The 25788-nt window shown below is 39.3% G+C and overlaps 2 protein-coding genes across 2 annotated transcripts in view; both read right to left on the reverse strand.

Annotated features, from left to right (window-relative positions):
• Positions 1-3756, reverse strand: part of acer1 (alkaline ceramidase 1) — a 10218-nt gene extending 6462 nt beyond the window's left edge. Inside the window, exon 1 of the mRNA XM_017420392.3 lies at positions 3609-3756. Within this exon, the coding sequence (XP_017275881.1) occupies positions 3609-3615 (7 nt within the window). The 5' untranslated portion in view covers positions 3616-3756. The remainder of the gene's footprint in view (positions 1-3608) is intronic.
• A 2632-nt stretch (positions 3757-6388) lies between these two features.
• Positions 6389-25557, reverse strand: myo1f (myosin IF). The gene is made up of 29 exons (XM_017420386.3): positions 25365-25557; positions 25100-25254; positions 19989-20117; positions 18957-19046; positions 18764-18858; positions 17860-17947; positions 17672-17761; positions 16002-16133; positions 15764-15898; positions 14656-14788; positions 13600-13796; positions 13400-13480; positions 13184-13270; positions 13008-13094; positions 12695-12862; positions 12471-12556; positions 12305-12386; positions 12117-12223; positions 11939-12037; positions 11707-11851; positions 10867-10981; positions 10611-10780; positions 10308-10453; positions 9423-9569; positions 9201-9349; positions 8983-9045; positions 8407-8614; positions 7463-7623; positions 6389-7373 (listed from the first exon to the last, which is right to left on the reverse strand). The coding sequence occupies exons 2-29, from the start codon at positions 25100-25102 to the stop codon at positions 7297-7299; spliced, it is 3270 nt and encodes a 1089-aa protein (XP_017275875.1). The 5' UTR covers positions 25103-25254; positions 25365-25557; the 3' UTR covers positions 6389-7296.
• Positions 25558-25788: the final 231 nt, after the last annotated feature.

Consider the following 25788-nt stretch of genomic DNA (forward strand, 5'->3'; position numbering starts at 1 on the left):
TCTTAAACCCTGAGGAGACCCTAACCCTAGCCCTGGGCCAAAAGGCCCTAACTTCTTAAACCCTGAGGAGACCCAAACCCTAGCCCTGAGCCAAAAGACCATAACCCCTTAAACACTGAGGAGACCCTAACCCTAGCCCTGAGCCAAAAGGCCCTAACTCCTTAAGGTAACTCCAAACGATGGCTGTCATGGCCACAATAAAAAATTTAACTTTGGTGAATTTTACAGAATTTTAGCTAAAATCATGTAGTCTTTTGAAGTGAACCCAATTCAAAATGGGTTGCCGCACTTAATCAACCTTATCCAAAACTAAAATGACTCAAACTCAATCAGTTTTACAGACACTGAGCTAAATCTGGGTGTGGCAGTGAGTCATCCTCGTCACATACTTCGAGCACAAAATATTGCCATGTTGCATGAGATTGCACATATTGTCATTTACAAGCTTTGACCAAAACGACTAATTTGACCTTTTGCAGGGTATCATTGTTTCTATAAACTATAAACAATTTAATTATTATCTGGTCCAGATAATTAGAAACAGCATTTAATTTGGGTTGTGTTTTACCTTTTGTATATATAACATTCCCCTATAGATACAATTCAGATTTCTTTCATAAACAAATAAAAACACATACACAATTCAGGTTTTTCCAGCTGTTCTTTTTTTAGAATTAACTGTTTGAATGGTTTCATGTTCCCAAGAGTTTTTCTTTCTTGGTTTTACCGTGGCAGCTGGAGAAACTGATGTCAGCTGGTGCATTTTTAAGGTTTTGCTTATTTTTGTTTTTTTAATTCAGATGTGTTAGAGCTGTTGCCTCCCAGCAAGAAGGTTGCAGGTTCACTTCCTGCCCTGAGGCCTTTCTGGGTGGAGTTTGCATGTTCTCCCTGTGCACACGTGGGTTTACTACTCCGGTTTCCTCCCACAGACCAAAAAACATGCATGTTAGGTTAATTGATGACTCTAAAATTGTCCCTAGGTGTGAGTGACAGTGTGAATGGTTGTTTGTCTCGTTCGTCTATATGTGGCCCTGCGATGGACTTGCGACCTGTCCAGGGTGTCCCCCGCCTCTTGCACAGTGACTGCTGGGGATAGGCACCAGCTACCCGCGACCCGGAATGGAGAAGTGGTTAAAGAAAATGGATGGATGGATAATTCAGATTTTTCTAAGCAAATAATATTCCCTGTTTTCCTCTTTTCCTTTCCATAAGCTCAGAATTTAGTGGATCTCAGCAGCCAGAAGGTCTCAGTCAGACTTTAGGAGATGGTCAGTGCTTCACGGAGAAGATATTAGAATATTTTTGGCTTGGACTGAAGTTAGAATGAACCCATAGTCTCCAAAAAAAAAAAAAAAAAGCCAAGATGGCTGAGTAAGTTTGAGGCTGCAGCTGCCATTGTTCTTGCAGGAGGTCCAGGTCCCAGATGGCTGCTACCTAACCACACCTTTTTCTTTCTTAAAACCTTTTGTTCTTTAGTGCAACTTCAAACCCACCAAACATCTTGTCAAGAGTCAGATTATTAGTTTGCTCCATCAATATTTCAGGGGCACCAGGAAGGGAAACAAAAAAGGTGTTCAGAAGGTACGTTTTTTCCTTCTTGTTTTATTAATCTGCTGGCTGGACGTTGATTGTCTCTCACAACTTCTTGGAGTCCTCATATCTAAAGGACAACTACACAAAATAAAATCTGTTGCTCGGATCAGTTCACATTCAGCCAAAGTGACTGCAGAACAAGTGGTTGGAGATTATTTCCAGACTGCGCCAGAACATCAGCTCTGATCGTAGCTCAACATTCAGAGGAAGCATCTGGACGTTCATACTCATCGGGACGACAGACGGCTTTTCATCCAGCTACCGCCCTCAATCTAACAGCCGAACAGAAAGATCTCATCAGGAGATGGAGATGGATCTGTGACTTTCTTGGTAAAATCCACCTGGAGTAAACAGCTCATTTCTATAGGTTTCTCTGTTTTTTTCCTAGAGATCTACAATCATCAACCTCCTCTGTTTCTTGAGTTGGAGCTCTGTCCATTTCTGCTGATTGGGTCAAGACCATTTTGTAGCAGAAAAGGACAGAAATCTGCTCCCACACAGTTGTGCTTTCCATACAAAATATAAATCCTGCAATCCTCCATTTGTGGTGATGGAGAAAAGGTCATATTTGGCTCATAGTTGTCTTAAAGAGACATCCTGGGAACCTAGTCCTGACATTATGGACCGTCAATCATTGAAGAGTCCCATTGTCAACCTGAAAAACCCGTTCTTATCAGGATATTCCTGGATAGTCAGGAGTCACTATGGTGCTCTGAATATCACAATAGCTCCAATATGCTCTTCTGTCAGTGCATCTATGAGACAGGAAGAGCTCTCCAACCAGAAACATGACGTGGGGCGCTTTAAACAAGTTCTGCAGGTGTCGACTGTCAACAGGGGAGACAGGAAGACCCAGCTTGTTGGTCGAGCAGAGATCCCAGGCTTTGGGACAGTTCAGGGTGGCAGAATATGTCTGTCTTAAAGGGATAGTCTGGTCTTTTTGGGACTTATGTTCCATCAGATAGTTACTAGTAGTTAATACCTCATCAGTCATCAACATATACACAGTCCACACTCAGAAAACATAGATTTAAGTAGTATCAAAGACATAGTTTAGTTGAGAAAACAGCATCAAACAAAACAATAATAGACAGTTAATATTAGCTAATGGAGCGTTTTTGAGAAAGAGTTGTTTTATAAGCCTGAAAAAACAATAAATAAATAAAATAAATGGGCTGTTAATGTAGCCATTAGCTTAGCCTGGATGAACACTTCCCTTACCCCCCATACTCCAGCTGCTGATAACTATCTGATAGTACATCATTTGAGAAATAACCAGACTAACCCTTTAACTGTTGGGGTCAACACCGGCTGTCTGTAGTCAGCACAATCCAAGATGGCCGTCACAGCTAATGGACCTCAGCGAACACAACAAGGTTACAGGACATGCGATGAAGTCTAATTTTTCCGGATTTGGCCCGCGGGCCTCCATTTGTTGATCACTGTTTGGATAGCACTGCCTCTGTTTCACTAGTCATTTGTCACACAGGTTTTGTTCTGTTGTGTCAAGCTTTCCAGCAATTTGTCCGACCAGTTTACCAGAAGCCAGGATATCTTTTTGTTGCCATCTTATTTAGTCATTTTATAGTTTATTCTGTCTTTATTACAGTCCATATTATGAACTACAACACATAGAAAGAGCTGCAAACTATTTTAACACGTGATGTAAGCAAATGAGCATTACTTGACTTTATGTTGTATTTTTGTGTTTTATTGTTCTTTCAGTGTCTGTTATATTTTACTGCTTTTTATTGTACTGAACTTTGATCAGCTTCTGTTGGTTTTAATGTATTATAGAAATAAAACAGACAAATATGAAAATACAGTCGATTTGTCCTGATACACTGAATATTTGTTATTAAAGGGTTCTTATCATGTCTCTATTGATCAGCAGCCATAACAGGGATATTCTGGTGATTTTTAAATTTTATGTAAATCTCTCCCAACTAAAAAGAAAATGTATATATGTGTGTGTAATGTGGAAGTATAAAGTATGAAAAAGGCAGCTCTCCTACCTCCCATGTTGCTGCAGTCGTGTCTCAGCCTCCAGTCGTGAGCTGCTCCTCTCCAGGTGGTTTAACAGGTGGATTTAAGGGGGCGGAGCCTCAGATAATCACGCTGCTTCACAGCTCAGAGGTAAAATGTCTTTATAGGTTAAACGAAAAAATCATAGAAAGGACTTGTTGGTCCTGTTTCTCCTCAGCTGTAGACATGCAGGTGCCTGGCAGTAGGAGGAAAACAAAGAAATAAACGGGATAAAGACTTTACCGGTAAAACTGTTTTACTGAAAATACCGGTTTAACCATTTCAAACTAAATGTATCAACATGTTGAGTGGGTGTTAAACATGCGTCATGAAGGTATTTAGTTTATTTCCTCAAAAGCTGGAAAATCAGCTTCAACTGTATTTCATGCAGCTATGAATTATTATGACAAGATAATAATAGATGATAATAACAGAAACAAAAGCAAAAACAAAGAACTTGGCTGAAATATCTTACAAGAACATTATAAACACAAGTACTCATTATTAATAATATACAAAACTATGTAAAAAGTGTAAGCTTTTCCCTAAAATTGGTGAGTGAAAATGTGTTTGTGTTTGTTAGCAAAATATGTCCTGAACCGCTGGGCAGATTTTATCGAAACTTGCAGACAGATCATTTGATATACATCTACAGCTGATTAACTTTTGGAGTTAATCTATTTCAAAATGGCTGCTGAAACTAATCAGCATTAGCCAACACAAAAATATCTACAACTCAGTCAGTTTTACAGATGATAACCTGAAATCTGGTGTGATAGTAGCTGAAATTAGGTCCTGAGAAGATCTTCAAAAATCAAACTAAACTTTAAAGTAATCACTAATAACATGATTTCACCAGAATTGTTACAAAAGATATAAACAGTAATAATAAAGACCATTTTTTTGCCAACATTTGTGCACTTTAATCATTGATAGACTGAGCTCAACTAAGAATGAGCAAAAAAGCAACCAAAGTAAAACAAAAAAACCTTTAAAAACCCTTCAGAAAACCACAAGTTTGCTGCTGGATTGTAGCATAAAGCAGATAAAAGTACGACAAGGAAATAAATGTAGATGTGAACTTTAGTTTGCAAAAACTCTTCTACACTCAGTCAGTAAGCAGAGAAAACCGGGTTTGAAGCACCAATCAAGAGGATTTGTTCAATCCTATTACTGCAGAGCTGTAACCCTTTAAGAGCTCAGGTTGCCTGAAAACAGGAGCACAGATGCTCGTGTTTTAATGCATCAGGTTTTAATCAGTAAAACAAAGTCCTGCCTGCTAAAACATCCTGATTGTGTTGCATATTCTGCATCTTGTTTGTTTGCATTTCTGTGATTAGGCAAACTTGCCTGCGGGCTTTAGTTTATGCCCTTCGTGCTCGTAAATATGGCAAGTGGTGTATTTTTAGGGTGACGGTCATGTAGTTTCCAGCTCAGCACAAAATGCAGCTGATTTATGAACGTAATGAGCACAGAACCATTGTCTGAGCCCTCACACATTCTGAGCTAAATGAAGGTGAAACATTATATTCATATAATCCCTCTAGAACCAGAATATGAGGTTTAAAGGTTTTCATTGCAAAGTATGAAATCAAACATAAAAGAAGTTATCCTGAACTATATAAAATGGTGCCGTTTGAAAGAGTTTACTCCAGTAGTTTTCCAGGTAATGCAGTTCTGAAATGCAGGTACGCACTCAGTGTAAACAAAACACTCAGCTGAACCTGCTGAAAACCACAGAAGAGCTTGAGTCACAGGATTGACCTACTTTAGGCTGGCATGGCAGGGAAATTTTACCTATTTTTAGTCACTTCGGCTGCTTTGTGAACAAACACACTTGCTAGTTCGCACCCGGACACAAATTTTAATACAAACTTTTGATTTAAGGACACATTAACCATCAATATGAGACTAATATTGTTTGAGTTTTGTTTATTTTTTATTATTATTTGCAATGAGGGCCTTAAACATTGATAAATACTTTCTTTATAAATATTACTACAGTACAGAAATACCTGAGTCACTCAAACTAACAGGTGTAAACAACATTATAGATAAAAATGTACCATTGGTTCTTTTTTTGTGTTTGTTTTATGCATTGTGTAGCAGAATAATAGAAGAAGGGTGTACTTACTCTTACTACAGTTTTAAGCTTGTTACCATTTTCTCTGAGGTTCCTTACCGGATCGAGGCTGTGTGCTTTCTGAGTTACTCCAGAGAGGTTGATCAGACCTCAGCGGAACCGAGGGGAAAAGGCAGGTTCAGGCCGAAAAGATAGCAAATCTAAACAAAACATTTTTAACGAGGACACGAGGAGAGGGGACCACAAGAAAGACGAACAAAGTGACGAAATCAACTGAGCGAGTCGCCAAGGTCCCAATTATTTTTTTATCAAAAGTAACAAGAAATCAAATTATTGTCCTCCACTCAGATTCTGACAAGGTAAGAGACTCGATTGTCTGCAGAGACGACAAATCTTAGAAAAATGGACACATAAACGATCATTGTTCATTTTTCTACACATTTCAAAAGATTTCTCAAATAAAGAACATTTCACCTCTGCTTATCATATTTTTCTTGGCCTTAAGAGAAGTGTAAGAACGCTGTCCTTGCTGATAAGATGTCTGTGTAAAACTGTGGAGAACAACTTATCCAAACTAAAACAAAGGGTTCTGTTGTAACACAATGTTTTTTTACACAGAAGAGTTGCTGTGGGAGTATAAAATATATAATTTTCTTTAACTACTTGACCTTAATACAAAAAAAAAGGATATAGGGCAAAAGGTTTTGTTCTCTGTCTTTATTTCTCTTATCACATTCATTTACAAAATCATATACTGATGGACTGTAAAGAACTTTTTACAAAACCTAAACACAAGTGCAAAAAAAGTCAAATTGAGGGGAGTAAATGATGAAATTACTCAGCCGACTTTCTAATTTTCTGTTCAGAAATCCCCATTATTTTACTGATGTTACAGTACAAAACAGCACAAAAAGTCTTCAAGGTAAAAATATAAAAGTATGTTATTTTTTTCCATGTTAAAAATGTTTCAGAAAATACCAATAATGTTTATTAAAAGACATAAAAAATTAAACAACTTGGATCAAAGTATTGTTGTTGTCGAAAGCTGTGATTTTATCTGAAGCTAATTTGTTACTTTGCTAAAATTGCACATTTGTTAAATTTTCTAAAGTCCTTTTTTTAACATAATTTGTTGATTTAAACAGAAACACTGAGCAGTCGTGGGCACTGATCTTTAGAAAAGCTGGAGGCGAATGAAAAAACACTGCAGACACCAGGAAATGATGCAGATTTTTTCAGTTCCTTTTTCTGTTTTTGGCGGATCTGAAGCTTTGAGTCGTTTCCAGGAAGGACCGACCTTCAGAAAAGAAGGTGAAGTCAAAGACCTTGTTGCCAGGTCAGTCTGGGTGGGATGGTTTGACACTTCAACAGAGATGAAACCTGAGCAGCTCCTTGGATTTCAACAATCGCCATGACGTCCTTTATGTTCTCTTCACGCAGCAAGGTGACGGAAAATTAGTCCAGGCTCAAATGTCTGCAAAGTTCACCCTTAAACAAGAACTACCATGCAATTCTGAACCCACAGGCAGTTTTCTTTTAAAGATAACATGCTCCATTCCACAAATATACCTATAGATGTGCATAAAAAGTCCTCATCAGATCTTTTCCACGTAGTTACCAGGAAAGAGGCCTTCCTTTCCTCGAATCCTGCCCGTCCACCAGCCTGATCCATCTGCAGAGACGAACAGAAACAGTCATCAGTCCAAAATATTCTTCTGTTTTTTATCTCCACTTCATCTTCTTTCCTTTTCGTCCACGCACCTTCTCTGACAAGATCAAACACTTCATCGACATCAAAGCTGATCTCGTCGGTGTCCTGGCCGACGTACTGGTACAAGGCCCGGCATCGGGGCCCCTGAGGTCGCGGCTGAGGTTTAGGAGCAGGAGGAGGTCGGCTGCTGATGCTACGTTTCCTCTGCTTCCTGTCACAACAAAGACAAACAAAGTTGACACCAATTTATTAAATTATATCTTTAGATAATAACTTGAAAAATAGTGAACAGATTGTTGTTTTTTTCCGGAGTAAGGGTATTTCCCTCTAAAATGTGTCTAAATAAACATTATTGGTTTGGCAAACACAATAATAAGTCCATTTTCTTCTCATGTAAGTGATGTTGTGCATAATGTCATGTGTTGTGAATGACTCTCAGCTACTACCACAACAAATTTTATATCAATAGCTGTAAAATTAACTGAGTTGTAGCCTTTTTTGTGTATCCTAAGGTCAGTTTTTGCTGGAGTGGCCATCTTGAATGGTGTTTTGAAGCACAGATTCAGTTTTATTACACCCACCTGACCACTATATGTGTTTTACCTAGAAGTTGTTAATTTAACAGTAATCTTTTTTCTTTTACTGGGTGCTTTTACCTCTACATGGAGCGGTTTTGTTTCTTTTAAAGGAGAATGATCAGAATTTTCTACATATACATATAAATACATGAATATAAGAACAAGTATATTGGATATAATGACCCACTCTACCTGACCAACATGTGTGTAAAAGGTTTTAAATGTGCTTTTAGAAACTGACAGTTCAACATTGTTGCTGGCTTGCAGGGACTGAAACGCTGAGCCTCACCCAAACAAGCCCTAACGACTTTTGAGAACCTGTATGCACTGTTTTCAGTGAGTAAATAACCTCCGCCCATTATGTCATTAAACCTTTGCTCCTTTTCCAGACTTCACAAGTCCTCTGGCTTTCTTACCCTGACATTCCTTGATCAGGCACGTTAAGGAAGTCCAGGTTGCTGTGGTTGTGCTGGTTGTGGGCTGGAGCTCTGTGAGCCTTTTGTGAGCCCAGTTTGGGCAGGGCGGCGCTGGGCGGCCGGTTCTGTTTGTGTGGAGACGAATATGTGATTTCTGACTGTCGGGTAGGAGGGGCTCTGGAAAACTTGGCTCCTCCGTTCTGGTGCGCTGTGAAGAAAAAAAAATCATAATAAGACTGGAAATAAGGACTTCGTATATCGACAGAGTTTAGTTTCATCCACTGGTTTCCAAACTTTTCAGCTCAAGTCTCACAAAATAACAGTGGCGGAGCCTCTTAATTCCACTTTTTCCTCACGGAAGTTTATGAACATGACTAGCAAGCTAATTATCATGAAAAAATATGGCATTAGGAACCACTTTGCATTTATTTTGAATTTTAGAGATCATCCTAGATGTGGCCAAGTCCCAACTGTGGGACAGTGTTTTAATTAGATCCAAAGGCTTTAGACAAACATAACACACTGTAAAGGCTGTATTTAAATGGGAATAAGAGTTCAAGCATAGGAGCATCATACCACTGCTGGGTACGTGGGTTCTCCCTCTACCTCGAGAGTCTAGAGCAGACTTCCTGGTTGGCTCTGGTGAAATAAAAAGTGCAGTTCCATGATTTGAACACAAAACTTCCACTATGTTTACATTTTATTACATAAATCAGGAAAAATTGTGACATTATCTGCACAGAGTAGCATTGCTCTTCCTTAATTTAAGGTTTTATGTCGTGTTTTTCACTTACTTGACGACTTGGGTAGACCGTCTCCTATTGTGACTGTGAGGGTCTTCCCTGCAGGTTTGAGCTGGGCCAGATCCCCCGGACCCCTCTGGAACACCACCACTCTGGAGCTGCCTCCGCCCCAGCCCTCTTTCTTCACTCTAAACTCCAGTCTGAGAGAAACCAAAGTGTGTCGGTGGGCCGTGTTTGTGATTCTTCTTGTGTCAGTGACGGGGTGAGAGTTACCTGTCGGAGAAGGAGATCGTCAGTTTACTCTTGGTCACTTCCTCGTAGCGTTTAGAGAGCAAACTGAGGAACTCCGTCTTAAAGTTGGACTCCAGCAGACTATCATACTGAGCCTCGTGGAGGACGAAGAAGTCATCCTGCCTTGCACTGAAAAAAGCAACGACAACACAGCTTCAGATTACAGCAGAAAAAGGAAACAGTGGTTGTAACTCAAACAGTGAATGATGTATAAACATCTCAGAAAGAAAGTTTTACAACACAGTCGTAAAACAACATGATGGATTAAAGGTGTACTCCAGACTTTATCTATTCAACACATTTCATACAGATTACCTCAACTAAAACTGCTTCCTTTATTTACCATCTAGTGCTTATTTTCTGTGTGTGCATGTGTTCATTTGTCTGAACTGTTAGCAAAATATCTCATAACTCACGTCAATTCAAGATGGCTGCCAAAGTCAACTGACCTCAGAAAACACAAAAGGTTTTGACCAAAATAGCCAAAACTGCATCATTTTTCATCATAGGATGATCTTAGTTTAAAACTGATATGCCTTTTTTTATTTTTTGAGGAATTTACATCTTTTTCTCTAGATTTAAAACTTTTGTAAAAGGTTAGGAATAAGGTAAAGCTATAAAAATGTTACCATTTTAGCTTTGAATAATGTAGCTCTTATGTCATGAGAAATTTGTGAGCAAATGTCAGACTGTAATTATTCCAAGAAGGTCAAATTCTGTGAACTCTGCCACAGCAGATGTGTGAGAAGCTGAAGTTGTTCTCGCCACAACAGCTGGTTCTCATGCTGTGGTTGATGACGGAGTTGAACACTTGCTCTATATTTCGTGACAGTTTCACATTAAGCCGCGGTGCTTGTGTAAACTCACCTGAGAGAGACACCGGCGATGTTTACAAAGTCCAGTTTTCGTTTCAGGACCTCCTTGATCTGCCCTTTCTCAGGCCCCTTCTTCACCTTCTCTCGACCAATCAGATAGATGCCCTTAGGGGTCAAGATCAAGTCTCTCTTGATCGACTGTGTGGGGGAAAAAAGGAAGTGAGAAATGTAGGCAGTGAAGGAAAGAGGAAGAAGAGTGCGTGACGAGTATTTTTGTTTTTATCATTGTTCCACTTGTGAGGACATGTCCTTTAGTCCTCACTGAGCAAACGCAGTTTTTTAGAAAGCTCCTCACCTTGAACCGACGGTCAAACTTGTTCACTGAATCAGCGAAGTCGACACGCTCCCTCTTGGACAGAAACTGCCGCAGCTCGGGTCTTTGCTCCAAGCCGAGGTAATCTCCAACGAAGTTCCTGTTGATGCTGTTTTTCCTCCGCTCTTTGGAGTTGTACAGGATGTCCGAGGCTGAGTGTGACGAGGAGAGACAAACGTTTAAAACCACCATCACAAGTGAAATAATGACCAGAAGCTTTGTTTTTTTTCTCACTCACCCTCTTCTCTCATCTGCTCGTACTTCTTCCTGGCGTTGTATCTTCTCCAGGCCTTTTGAATGATTCTGGCAAAAGTGTCAAACTTCCTCTCCCTCATCTCCTCGAGAAGAAACAGCTGAAAGGAAAACAGCACGCTGTGAGGAGATTTCACTGATGCTGAGACACCGGGATGTCAGATTCAGGAGGTTAAATTATATGTCAACATCATTTAGTGCTAACATGTGTATATTTAATTTATTATACTATAAAACTGACTTAATGTTTCACCCTGAATGCCCCGGCTCATCGCTAACATACGAGCAAATAAAGAAGTCATTATTCAGAAAATTTGCACAACAGCGTTTCCCCATCCTGGTCCTCGCAGCTCTCTGTCCTGCATGTTTTAGATGTTTACTTGATTTAAAGAAATGGGTCAGCAACAGAGGGGTTTTGTTTTGTTTTCATTTATTTATTTTTCATTTGAATAAAGTGAGTTGGAGCAGGTAAACATGTAAAACATGCAGAGCGGTGAGCCCTGGGATTCAAAACTGAGCATCACTTTCATAAACGACATTATTCTGTCGCCTGTTGCCTTTCATGCTATAGTTTTAGACAAACAGCTTTAGTCAAGCCTCGTAAATGACATTATGCTCAATCTTGTGTTGATCTGTTAATAATTGAAATGTGTTGAGGATGACTCAGCTAATGCAACATAACATTTGGCTCAATTTCTGGACATTTGGCCGAGTTAGAGCCATTTTTGTGTTTGCTAAGTTTGCTTAGCTGTGATAGAGTTCAATTCATTAACACAATTTGCTCGATATAAAGTGAAATACAGCCAAAGATAAAACATCTCTGTACCGATTCTGGGTTCTTGACAAAGACTTTGGTCCGTCCCATCTGGTACTGATCATTATCCATGTTGACAGAACGGAGCAGATGGAGGACCCCCTGCTGCTCCGGGCCCCTCCAGCAGGGCCACGTTTCAGGTGTTAGAATGGCATATCTATAGTCAGCAATAAATCAAACACAGAGTAAGTTTTTCCAGTGATTTCAGGGCCACATAAAAGGTGAAGATGCTTCTAAACCTCACCTCATCAGAAACTTATTGAAGAGCCTGCGGTATGCAAATCCAGCTCGTCGCACTCGGATGTTTTCCCGCAGCCCGAGGTATTCAACTTGATGCTTAACCCTAGTCAAGTCAAATATTGGTTTAAATAAAGCAGAATTTCCTGCTGGATGTTTTATTGCCTGACAGTGAGCCTGCAGACCTGCTCTCCTCCCAGTCTTTGGGCCTTTTCGTCTCGTTGGGTTTGATGCAGCGGATGTAATGAGGCGTGCACTTCATCAGCGTGTTCACCAGTTCGTTAGCTTGTCTCTGTTGGAAACATCAACACAAAAACATGTGTTTTTCCTCTGCACAGTGTAGAAAAGTCAGATCCAGAGGATGAACCCTTACCTTGATCTTTGAGCTCGCTGTGGTCGGCCTCCCCTTCTTGTCTGTGTTCAGGTTTTCAGGAAAGAGGCTCCGGATGAAGTCACTGAGGGAACAAATTCGTTTTTCAGCGTGTGTTGTTATCAAACATGGCATAAGTGAGACTATTTTACTGGTGAAGGAGACTTACAATTCACTGCTTTGCATTAGCTCGATGAGGTCAGGAAAAAGGACATCACGGTTTCTCTCGCAGAAGCCATTGATATCATACGACACCTGAGACAAAAATCAAACATTATCAACACGTTTATGTGCCTCACATCACTGCAAGATTGGAAATCTGTTGCTCAAAGCTTAAGAAAGTGGGAAAACTAGAATATCGGCTACAGTTCCAACTAACTTTAACTAGCATACCTTCCCGGCATAGTGATGTATGACAAAGCCGGAGTTCCAGCTGTTGAAATGTTCGTGGGTTCCCACAGCGGCCTGCAGCTTCTGCAGCAGAGTGCCGTCTGCACCCTCTCCTTTGGCGTGCATGGTGGCACACACATCATCCAGCACGCTCATAATACCAGGGGGGCTCTGTAAACAGGTGGCCTTTTAACAATTTTTCTGGAAATGTCAAGTCTTTAGAGGTGTTTAAAAGAAAAAGGGATTTTACTTATCCTTACAGGGTATAAAAGCACAAATAAATAAATGTAATTTACTGTATTTGGTATGATCTTACCAATTTGTTTTCAATAAGATCACACACAATCTTGTTGTTGAAGTACTCAATCGGTGTCCATTTAATGCCCTCCTGAACGTACTCTTCCTAAAACAATATGACACAGTTTTAATGCCAGACACTTTTATTGCGGAGACAATAAAAGAGGTAAAAAGAAGTAAATGTCCTGTGGTTACCTGCTCGGCCTTCAGCGTGAGTTCAATAAAGATCTGCTGGAGTTTCTCATTGACAAAGTTTATACAAAACTGCTCAAACCCATTTCTCTGCAGAAGAAAAAAACAACACAGTCCGTGTCAGATTGTTGCTTTTAAACCCTGCTGTAAAACAATCACTTTAGATTTTAGTGGCTGCCTATATAAAGATATGTATCCATAAACTGTAAGAGCACCAACCTGGAATATCTCAAAGCCGTAAATGTCAAGCACTCCGATACTGAACTCTTCATGAGGTTTCTGAATGGCTTTATTTATGGCCTAGTGCAGACAGAGAGTCAGGAGGGAAGGGAAATATAAAGAAATCACTCGTGAACAAAAGGAACAACTCACTTTATTTAGTTTGTTGTGGTTGTAACTGAACTGAATGAAATAACTACCTCTACTAGATAGTCAAAGAGGCGTGCATAAAGGGCTTTGGCCAGGGCGTCACGCGTGTAGGTGGCCTGTTCCTGGTTGAGCGTCACGTTAATAGACTCAGACTTCCCGCCCCACTTCGAGTCCATCTTTCGACTGGTCAGCTTGTCCTGAAGGCGGCTAGGGTCGATGCCCAGCAGATAGGCAGGGAAGGCAAGCACTGGAGCAGACATGAGTAAAGTCACGTGTAAATGACCCCAAATTATGGTAAATATATTAGAAACAGGCCTGCAATAAAGACATTTATGGTTCGCTTCAAGAACAGGCATGAGAAAAGCCTCATTCTGTACGTTTAAATGTAAACTTTCTGAAACAAATGGAACTGGAGAAATGGCATTTTCTGAAAAAATGCAGCATGATTGCTGAACGCTGACTTTGCTGAAGAAGCTGAAGCTGAGATTTTACAGCTAAAAGAAATAAAATGCTGGTTAAAAGCAGCAAAAGGGTAGCTAAAAGCTAAAAGTAGCCAAAGGCTGGCTAAAGGCTCAAATTGTACAAGAAATGTGCTAAAGCGGATTTTAACAAGTGTGAAATTCTGGACAGAACTTAAAATGTTTCAATGTATTTCTATGAGGGACAATATCTGTAAATAAGTTCTAAATATATAAAAGTTACAAAAAGTAAAAGTCATAGCACCGGTATCCTGAATGAGCCGAACGTTTTGATGCATGAACGGCTCAAACAGCACAAAGTATGCAGAAGTAGTTAGACTGCAAAAAGTGACGTTGTGTGATGATTGTGTTATTGTGTGAATGCTGAACCAGCATTTCTACGATATCACTCTGCGGTAAAACAGCCATGCTGAGTGTAGACACCAGCGATGTGTTGAGTAGGGACTCCCTCGGCAGCATGAAGCCAAAGGAAAGATAAACAACTTGTTTGTGTGAGCGTTTTATCAGTTAGCCGAGACTCTGCCAGGGGACTGATTTCACCACTGTGAGCTCTAATTTGTGTGTATCCTCGTGGGGAGTGTGTGTGCTCGAGCACGGAAGAAGAAGCTGCAGGTGTGTTTGACTCACAGTCGATGCTTTCCACCTGCCCGTAGTTGCCCGCCTCTATGAAGCTGATGTTTCCCAGGTGGAGGATACCTGCAGTGATCTGCAGCACCTGAGCCTGGATGTCACCTGGGATGCCGATCACCTGCATGGCTTCCTGGAAACACATAATGAGGAGAGCAGATGGTAACAGCTCATATCATTAACACAGGGGGGATTCAGTGTAAATTACTATTTTTGTTTGCACTTTAACATTTTTACTTACTCCTCTGACTGAAACAGAAATTTGATGCTATTTTACAACATGTCACAGTGTACTTACATCATGTGCTCAAATACTGTTTGGTGTTTTAGCTGCTTTAGCTAAAACAGCATTTCAGCTCAATAGAAAGACAAAATAAGGTCTTTAAAATAAAAAGAATGAACACAAAGTAATGTTGAATTACACAATAAACAACTGTGCTCCCGCTGTAACACAGGGTAAAAAAAACCCTTTTAGAAGTATTTTAGCCCTTTATTGAGAAATTAGCAATGGCATTAACAAAGAGAAAGTTATAGTTATACAAAATTAAAGTTAAATTAGGCAAAAGCAGAAAAATCAGACTTCAGCTGGGAGGTGTTAATGTTGTTCTGAATAACCGCTAAAATTTGGTAAAAGAGCTTAAACTGAAATGTTAAAAGCTAAAAGCTAAAATGAGCAAAATGGTAGCTAAAAGCAAAGACTACCAATCATAAGCTTAAAGTTAAATCCATCAGAGCAGTAGCAAAATGCTACAAATAGCAGGACAGTAGCTAAAAGTCAAAAGTGAAGCAAGAAGTAGATTTCGAAGAGCCCAAAGTTTTTTAAGGGTTTGAAAATATCTCGAGGCACTTCTTTGAGAAAAAGAATAGTGAATAAATTTAAAAAATCTGATATAAACGTTACAAAAACCAAAAGCCGTAGCAGTAAAGTCCTGAGCGAGCTGAAGGTTTTGATACCTTAGTGGCTGAAATAACTGAAAGTATTCTGAAGCTGTTGTAGTCCAAAAAAAATAAATAAAATAAAAATACTATAAGCAGGGAAATAATAGTGCATATTCCAGCTCAGCATCCACACAATAACAGCATTCAAACAGTTTTCCACAATAAGTACCATAGTCTCTTGGAAATCTTTGCTGTCATTGGTCCCATCCACCTTGTAGGTCCCAGACTGGTTGAGGTAGTAGTAATAGTCGGGCGTCATGATGCCCAGGCCTTCTTTCTGCTGAGCACTGGCTCCCTCTATCAGCTGAAAAGCCACAGTGCAGGTACACAAAAGATCAAACTGAGAACTTTCTTATGAGCATGATTCGATCTTCATGAAGCACTCAGAGGATTTGGGGTTTTCTGACCTGATAGTAAATGTGGAAGTTCCTCTCGCTCTCATTCTGGCTCACCACCCTCGACTTCTCCAGCAGGAAGTTTGAAATTTTGCCGCCGTCTGGCTCGCCTCCTCTGCTGAACTGAATTTCGAAGTATTTCCCCTGGTGGATGCAGAATAAAATGAGTACCCAGACTGTGACAAGCAGGCTTTGTGAGCAGATAAGCACAGTATGTCAAGAGGAAGCAGAAGAGTTGCCTTTCTAATTCTAGCAGACCAAATATACCTCGTCGAGCGTAAATCATTTCAACATTGTTCAGCTGAGTTTATGGTTTACTTTAAAAAGGACAGAACATAAAACAGGAATCATTGCTTGGTACACAGAAAAAAAATACCCTGTATGGTGTGTTAACTGGTGTTAGAGTTCACAGATTTGTCTATTTAAGTCATTGCTACACCAGAAAACCCCTTTCAGCTCTAACATCAGTTAAATTTTATTACCTTTTGTTAAATATTTCCAGTCTGACAACCAAATCATGTTTTCCTCTCTCTGCTCCTCTTGTTCTGTTCTGCTAGATTTTAAAGTCGTTTTACAAACTGGAACAAGATCCCTACCTTGTTTAAAAACCTATTTTATGAAGTGAAGATGTGTAAAATTGTCAACGTTTACCTAATTATGCTTTTCAGGATTTGGCAACAATATCAATGTCTTGGCTTTTGAACAAAAAGTTTCAGAATGGGTTTACATCACAGGCTGATAGAAACAGTAACGCAATAGGAAAGATGTGAAACAGTCATTGCATTCCTTTATAACGGAGCAGACTTTAGAGGCAAATGATGCAATAAAATAAAATGCAATTAATAGTTTGATATTTTTAGACCTTCTCCTACTATGAGCCTTGAATTTAGGAGGAGAATCCAAACACACTGAAACAGTTTATATGTTTATTTAGAGACAAAAATCATTCCTAAAAACACAGGTAGTGAGCCAGTTTTGCAGAAACATGTATAATAGCTGCAAACGTGGCAATGAAAAGCTTTGCAACTATCAGGTAGTGCATTAATATACAACAAAAAAATGAAGCCCTATGGTACATACATTTAGTCATTTTAAACCTTTATTTTTTAGCACTAACTTTGTTACAGAATCCAATAATAAACTGGGATAAGTCGTTCAATCAATACGGACGTTTATCAAATAACCAATGTATTTTTACAAGCAAGAGAAGCTTGTGTGTGCATCACACTGCAATGACTAAATCTTTGATGCTTATTACAGGAAACTTCAGAAATTGCTGTCTGGTGCTAGAGCGGCACATGTACAAGGTGATGTGGTTTATGGGTGTAAAATTAGTTCATCGGGACCAAGCTGATGAGAAACTACTGAGCTGAGGCAAACAGTTTGTGGGTATGCACAAGTGTGTGTGCATCAACTAACCGAATAAATAAGATTATTTTTACTTTAGCTACCATTACTTTTATAATGGACCGTTTGGAATAATAGGAGTTTGTTAATGTATGAAGCAGATTTGATTAAACCTAATCTGAAGCTTTAATTGGCAGCTGTTTCCCTACAAAAACAATAAGTATAATGAAATATCTGTACTTAATTGTTATCTGTAAAGTCCTGCTGCATGACTTATAGTATAATAAAGAATAAATGACATGTAGAAGTCAGTGGAGAAACACATGCTTACTTACAAAGCGACTAGAGTTGTTGTTTCGGACAGTTTTGGCGTTACCGAATGCTTCCAGCAGCGGATTTGACTGTAGGATGATGTCTTTCACATGCTGCAACAGAAACAATGACAGAGTGTAAAACACCCACACACTAAACAACAAGAATATTATTTTTGAGTGATTTGAAACTGATAAGTGGCTATCTCCACCTGCACTTTTGGTCCACCTCCAGATACTTTAGAAATGTAACCCATGATGTATTTGGCAGCCACTGTCTTCCCAGCGCCGCTCTCACCGCTGCCACAAAACCAAAGAAATGTCAAAAAAAAGGTCATTACATTACATTTTCTGAGAAAATACTGAACGCTGGATGACTGCTGAAATTTGATAAAAAGAAAAAGTTTAAACTGAATTGTTAAGGCTAAAAGAAGCAGAACATTAGCTAAAAGCTAAAAAATACAGAAGCCTAACTAAAAGCTAAAAAAAAAATCAAAACAATAGCTAAAAGCTAAACGAAAAATTAAAAAAAGGCTAGCTAAAAGTAGCAAAATGTTGACTAAAAGTAGCGGTACAGTAGCTAATAGCTAAAAATAACAAATGGCTAACTACAAGCTAAAATTAGCAGAATACCAGCTCAAAGCTAAAAGAAGCAAAATGCTACCTGAAGAAACAAACGTTAAAAAAAGGCTAGCTAAAAGTTCCAAAAGGCGAACTACAAGCTAAAGCAAGCCGAACGTAGTTAAAAGCTAAATGTAGCAAAAAGGCAAAAGTAGAAAAAGACCTGCTAAAAGTTGCAAAATGCTACCAAAAGTAGTAAAATATTAACTAAATGCTAAAAGCAATAAAATGTTAGCTGAGAGTAGCAGAATGCCAGCTAAAAGTAGAATAAGAAGACAAAAGTAGAGCCATTTTCCTGAAGAGAACTTAGTGTTAATATTTTGAAAAATATAAAAGTTAGGAAAAACCTAAAGTCATAGCACCCATCTCCTGAATGAGATGGACGTTTTATTATATGTAGTTAGAGAGCAACAGGCGTATGGAAAATAAATAAAACATGGGAACAACAGCGTGAATACAGCAGAATAATAAGTGAAAATGGAGGGCTTTGATCACCTAATAATAACACACTGATTCTCCCCATCGATCATCATGTTTCTGTACATGTTGTCGGTCAGGGCGTAGATGTGAGGGGGGTTCTCATACTGGGCCTGCAGAGAGAAGCCGGAATGGGGTAAAGAGTTGCAGGAAGGAGCCCTTCACCACACACCACAGGTCTGCAGAAGCTCATGAGAAGAATTTTACTCACGGCGCCCTGGTAGAGTTCAACTTCTCTGTCAGTGAAATAAGGCATCTGTTTAAACGGGTTCACTGAAATCAACACAGGACCGATGTAGGTCTGAGCAGGACGGTCAAGGAAGCTTTGATCTGTAATGTGTTTGTAGTCTGGTGGCTGAGCATCATCTCCAACTCGTACTCTGAGGGCTTAAGTCGGAGTCGGATCATGGCAACACCTGTTGGGTCAACCTTGTCCACTGAAAGTATTTGAATGAAAACTCTAAATCGACTAACCTAACTGATGTCTTTTAGTATACATTCACTATTTTCTGATCTCAAAACTAAAAAAAAGTTAATTTAAAGCGCAGCACCATGGTTGGGTGACAGGTGTCTCCACCCACAGATCCATGCTGAGGGTGGGGGAAATACTGAAGTCACGCCTCCATTTTTAAACGACCTCATTATTGATCAGAATTTAGCAATGAGACATGACGACCGTCGCTCTTTTGGATTTTTCTGTCAAAATGATCCAAGCATGCAAACGCTTTTACTAACACTAAAACTTTAATCGTCAACTAATCCTACTTTAAAGGTTATTATCATTTCAGCTGATTGCTCAGAAACAACCATGAAATAAATAAAGTGCTGCACACTCATACAGTAAATGTGTGCATTTGTCATTCTTAGCTGAGTTTGTGTCATCTGTTCCTGCACACAGATTTATGGTGTGAATTTATTCATTTAAACTGTGGGCGCTAATCCTTAAATAAAAGTTCAGCTGCACTCTCAGAAGACGGAAGTGAGCTTCTGACTCATGCAGTTCACGCAAAGGAGGAAGAGTGAATTTCTTGTTTTATGCCCATATATGTTAGCTTGATTGCTGGCCTGGATGTTTGGTAAGAACATCTGCATGAGTCTGGAGGTGGGGGTGGACACAGGAACGACAGGAGTTTGTCCAAATCAAACCATAAAGACATAAAGACGTGTTTGATTGTTTGTCTCCAGTTTGAAACAACCACAGTTTGGTCCCTTGTGTCACAGCGGGCTGTAGTTTGTAGGATACAAATATATAGTCGTCCATGTATCTCTTTTTGAGGTTTTCCACGATGGCGTCCTCTGTGATCTTGGAGAGCAGGACCATGTCGTCCACGCCGCTTTGCTTCACATTTTGACTCTGCCAGTGGTACTTCGCCTAACGCACACAGCAGGAAACATACAAAAAAAAAGCAAATAAAACGCACAGAAAACTCAACGTGTGTCTGACATTTCATGCAATGTAAACAACACCGCAGGAAAAAGCTCAGAGGTTTTAAAATATTGCTCTGAAAGGGTTCAAAGGGTGTTAGCACAAACTGGGTTTCCTCATTTCAAAGAATAATGTAATTTGTAAAGTGGTTATTGCTTCTGCGGATCTGTTTGTGAACTTCTCTAAATTTTAATGACAATTCTAAGAGAACAATTATTTTATTTGCAGAAGGCATGTTTTAAAATGGTTTTATCACACGCAAAACGTAAAAAAACCCAGAAATATTTGATGGAAAGAAAGATGTCCTTGTTGGATAATTGAACATTTATAGATGTAAAATCTACTGTCTGCAAATAACTGAGCTACATTTACTATAATTAGACGTTTGTGCCGTATGTTGCACATCGTTGGGAAGTGGCTCAGCAGGCAAACAAACAAAGGCTCTAGAAGTGTTCAGGTCCAAAAACTGGATTGAAAATAAGCAAAAAAGCAACCAGTGTCCAAATAAACACTTTGAAAAACCTTCAGAAAGCCCAGAAAACTAACAAATGTGACTATTTTAAAAGGTTAAAGGAAAAAAATGTGAGGTGGTTAGAGATTTTTGCTTAGTGCTAAATACAAACATGTTAGGAATCATTAGAAAAGCAATAAATACTGAACAAAAGACACAGAGAAAAAAGAAGAGGAAGAAGAGCGATGAAACTAAGAAAAATGAGGATTCCTCAAATCAAAAAACAGCGTCTAATGAAGCGGCTCAACAGCAAACATGTTTGGCATCATCTGAGACCTTTTTTAAAATCATAACCCACTGTGGTTATCATTACAGGAAGCTGGGGCTGGTTGCCAGGCAACAGGTTGTGGATGACATGAGCTCATTTTCTAACTTAGACATGACAGAGAGAAGTGTTGATCCGACGGCACAAAAACAACAGCAGCTTGATGTTTACCGGATCTTTCATTTTAATGCAACGGCTCGCAGCCTTTAGTTTTCCGTCTGGTTCTGGTTGAACTGCGGTTGACGCCTTCTTAGATAAACTGGAGCTGAAACTTGGCTTTTCCGGAAAAAAAAAATGTTGGTTTGTTTGATGTGTGACATCTGATGGGGTTTGTCACTGGCACAGTGTGGTCTGTGGTCTGAGTTGTCATTTTTATGAAGAAACTCCCCCGGTGTGTCTGACATGAGATGTCTCTGTTAGCTAATGACCAGGAAATCTACAGCTGATTAACTTAACAATATCTCACTTTCAAGGTTTGACCAAATCATTTCCCAACTTAAGATGATCTTAGTCTAAAGCATGAAAGGTGATGGACGATATGCATTTCTTAAATAAATGCTGGGCCAGTTTATCAACGCATCTGAGCACTGAGAAATAACCTGTATGATGCGTCAAATCAACAACATCGTTTCACATATTTCACAGTTAATCTGTCATAATCTGGCCGATACTTTAGTTCCTTTTCAAATAATAAAAAAACAAAAAAAACAAATCCATCACACCAAACTCTACAGAACGCTTTATAGAAACTTACGAGGTTTACAAGTTTTACTCGTGATGTTGCAAAATAAAACAATTTAGGGAAATGCGAAGGTCTAAATACACGACATGAGTTAAGATCTTGTGCTTTTTAGTCAGATTTACAGTTTTAGCTTCAATTTTTCTTCTAAATGAAATACTCTTAGTATGAAACTGATCAAACTAAAGCACACAATAATAGCCCTTTATAAAAGGATTTATTAATGCTTTATAAACAGGTTATTAACACTTTGTAAAGCATTAACAATCACTTATAAAACAGTTATTAGTTACATGGTTGCATATTGTTATTTAGCTAAAAAGAACTGATCAACTAGCAGTAAATAACATTTACCTGAATAAATAAAGGTACAGCACTTGATCTTGACAAACAGGGAGCCCGCTTCAGTGCATGAACACTGTTTTATAACTGATTTATAAATGCTTTATAGAGTGTTTTTACAAATTCATGAATTACATGTTTAAGAAAAAGCCTTCATATAGGGGATCTGAGTGGGAAGTGGTACCAACTAAAGGAAGTTAACATTTTACTCCTGACCTCCCAGTTTGTTTGTTGTCTGTTGGGTATGTTATTACAAAGCTGTGTTATAAGCACAGAAAAAGAAACATTTGATAATTATCTATCTATCTATTACTCTGTAAAGACAGAGTAAAGACCAAAGTGGTGTGTTAGTTTTGCTCCTGTGCCCATCTCGCTTGTCTATGAAGTCAAAGATCTTTAAAAAAACTCTTTGCAATCTGTAAAATCCAACATATAACTATATAACTATATACTATCCAGATATGTTGATATTCAAGACTGAGATGCAGGTATGCACTCAATGTAAACAAAGTGCTCAGCTGAATCCGCCATAAATTATGTGGAAAATTATGGGACAACGGTTACATTTTTCAGGAAAAAAAAAACAGGTGAAATGCGTCCCGTTTTCAACCAACCAGCGTATCGATACATCAACGTTATCCCACTTCTCGTTCTCAAACGGCTCTTCTCTGGCCGTCACTTCGGCTGATTTCGTAGGTAAACAACCGTATGGGTTAGTTGGCAGCCGGTCGCAAGTTTTGCTCACAATTCTTTTAATTTAGGGACACGTGGCCTGTAGTGACTTTACAGAGCACCAGGACAGAAATGAATCCAAACTACAGATTTTAGCCACATTTCTGGTATAATAAAGCAACATATCATCCACTCTGTTGATGACTTAAAATCATTTTCACTTTTATGTTTTCAAACAGCATCTGGTTGTGGTTGGCATCATTCAACACGCAGCAGAATAATTTATATTCGTACATTCAGGCCACTTTTAAACAACAGAGCAGCTCCAAGTTTTTTTCTCTTGTCACCTGAAGTGAAGGAGGAAGCAGCAGTTTTACACATCTGACCACTAAATCATGTTTATAGGTCGTTTGTTGCAGCTCGTTTTTAGATTTGTCAAATCGTGTCTGAATTCACCTGAGCTTTTTTAATTTGTTTACATCCATGAGTTAGGTTTATACCAACAGGTGGACCTATCTGTTGGAGTCAACACTTACTTGTTTATTATACATAAACATTTTGGGTTTTGGCTGAAATATTAACAATATGTGGAGAAAATAAAAACTTAACCTCCCACCGAGGCTATAACTCAGTCAGTTTCACAGATATTGAGCTAAGATTTGGTGTGGTAGTAGCTGAGACTGAGTGCTAACAGATTGCACAAGAAAGTTCACCCATTATCTATTTGGAATCAACAATGTCAGCAAAAAAGTTTCACAAACCACATGACTGATTTTAATGCAACGTTCAGGAAGTAATTACTGGATGTGTGCACACAATTCAAGATGGCTGCAACACCAAAATGGCTACAATTCAGTTAGCTTTAGAGATATTGTGCTAAAATCTGGAGTGATTGTAGCTGAGAGTCACTCCCAACATGAGCTTTAAGTACTTAAAAAAATACTGAATGTATATCTACAGCTTATTAAGTTTTGGAGCCACAGCCAATCAAGCTTAATCAACACAAAAATGACTACGACTCAGTCATGTTTACAGATACTGAGCTAATATTTGACGTGGTAGTAGCTGAGAGTCATCCTCAACACACCCACTAATGTTGCATGAAACTGTCTCAGCGTAAGATGAGACTTTCAGCTTGCTTCGTGCTGATCGGGGCCGCAAAGAAATTTGCTCTGGTTTTCGTTTAGTTACAAGCTACAGTGTGGTTTTTGACAGCAGTCAGTAAATCTAGTTCTAAAAAAAAAATCTTGCTGCAACAAACCGGAACTTTCTAAACGGCTGTTCAAAGAGAGACTTTTCACCTTCATTAGATGTTTCCGGTTGGTTTTGCCCTTCCTACTTCACCGTTAGTGTGTCAGTCAAAAAAAGAAAGAAAGAAAAGAAAAGAAAGCAGATTTGTCACAGATTATTACGAACAGTACAGCCTCTATCACACTTGTGACTCTTATTTTGAAAGGTGAAACAGAATTTATTTGTACATTCAGACTTTCTTCCTTCTCTAAAACCAGCTGCCTGTTTGTGTCACTTTAAGAGACTGTGTGTGTGTGTGTGTGTGTGTGTGTGTGTGTGTGTGAGAGAGAGAGAGAGAGCAAGATTTTACCAAATAAGACTGTGTGTTCTTGGATGTGTGTGGACCATTTTCAGTGAGAGGAGGAAGTGTTGTGACAGAAACTATAGGCCTCTCCTGTAGTCCACTTCCTCCTCTCACACCTCATCACTGCCTCTTGTGAAACCCTCTGAGTGTTGTTCATGAAAACAGGGTCTCTTCTTGCAGCTGCATTTAACTCACTTTTATAACCTTCTTGAGTCAACTAAACAATTTGAGACAACACTACATCCCTAAATGTTCATGATACAGTCATTTCTTATGTTTATTTTAAAATAAACAGACCATTTTACCTATACATCTGTTTTTTTTTTGCTGTTTTTACATCTATTTCCTGTTTTCTTTCAGTACAAATAGGTCTTTTTATCTAAAATTTGATCTTAAATCAAAGCACGAAGCAAAGCTATCGCTGTATTTTGCTGCTTTGAGTTAATCTCATTCAAAAGGTTTGTTCTGAAAAAGAGGAAACTCATTCTGCTGCTGGTAAGAAGCTGAATTTCAATGAAGAGGAGGCACATTTAAACACCCAAATGCATCCCTCGTCTTGTCAAAACTGACTTTAAAGCCTCTTCTTTGGCATTTAAATGAGAAACCTCTGACATCCAATCAGTTTTACTACGTTGTTGCCAATTTTGAAACAATCAAACTATCTAACAGCTCTTTATTTGCTAATAAGACACCAGGATCTAAACTTTAAACAGCCAGTGCTTTTCCTAACATCAGTGAGTAGGTGCCAAACCTGAGTTCATACAAGTCAAAGCTGCTCAGAGGATATGAAAGTGGGGTACTCTACCATTGTTACAGCGAGCCTGTCCTCTTCAGAATGTCCACCGTCCGGAGAGTGTGTGTTTGTGTGTGTGGGCTGCTAAAATCCAGAGTTTGACCTCTTCAGATGGCAGCCATCACACACAGGTGGGGGGACAGTCAAAGCTAACACCAGCCAGCAAACTATAAGACATCCAGCAGAGCATTCAAAATCTACTTCCTCATACTCCCACTGACAGTGTGTGTGAAACAAGAACTGCTCAAACAGGACACACAGTGATGCACATACTCACCACAAAGCTGATAAGTTACTTCTGTATTCCTGTCTTGCTCAGAGCCCTTCAGGCATTCAGTAATGACCGGTGACAGTGTTTGTCAGCTGCAGGTATCCAAGTTTTGCACCACAATTAGCCAGGCCAATTCTTCAGACGAGTGTTGATGGCAACGACAACCGCAGGGGGGTCATTATCTGCAGCGTGTTGCCAAATGATGGGTGTTTCAGTTCAGTGAGCTGCCGGCTCCACCCAGGCTGTGGTTGCTTCATGAGGTGTTTGTGTTGTCAGAGAGGCTTCTGCTTCCAACGCCCAAGATAACCGATGCGCTCAGGAAGAGTGTGCTGAAGTGTGTGCGTGTGTGGGCGTGCAGGTGTCAAACTGGGCTGTTTTGGCTGAGCTTTGTGTCGTTCTCAGGTTAAATGTTTCAGATTCCTGCACTCGG

Source organism: Kryptolebias marmoratus, linkage group LG24 (genome assembly GCF_001649575.2).
Source record: "Kryptolebias marmoratus isolate JLee-2015 linkage group LG24, ASM164957v2, whole genome shotgun sequence".
NCBI lineage: Eukaryota > Metazoa > Chordata > Actinopteri > Cyprinodontiformes > Rivulidae > Kryptolebias > Kryptolebias marmoratus.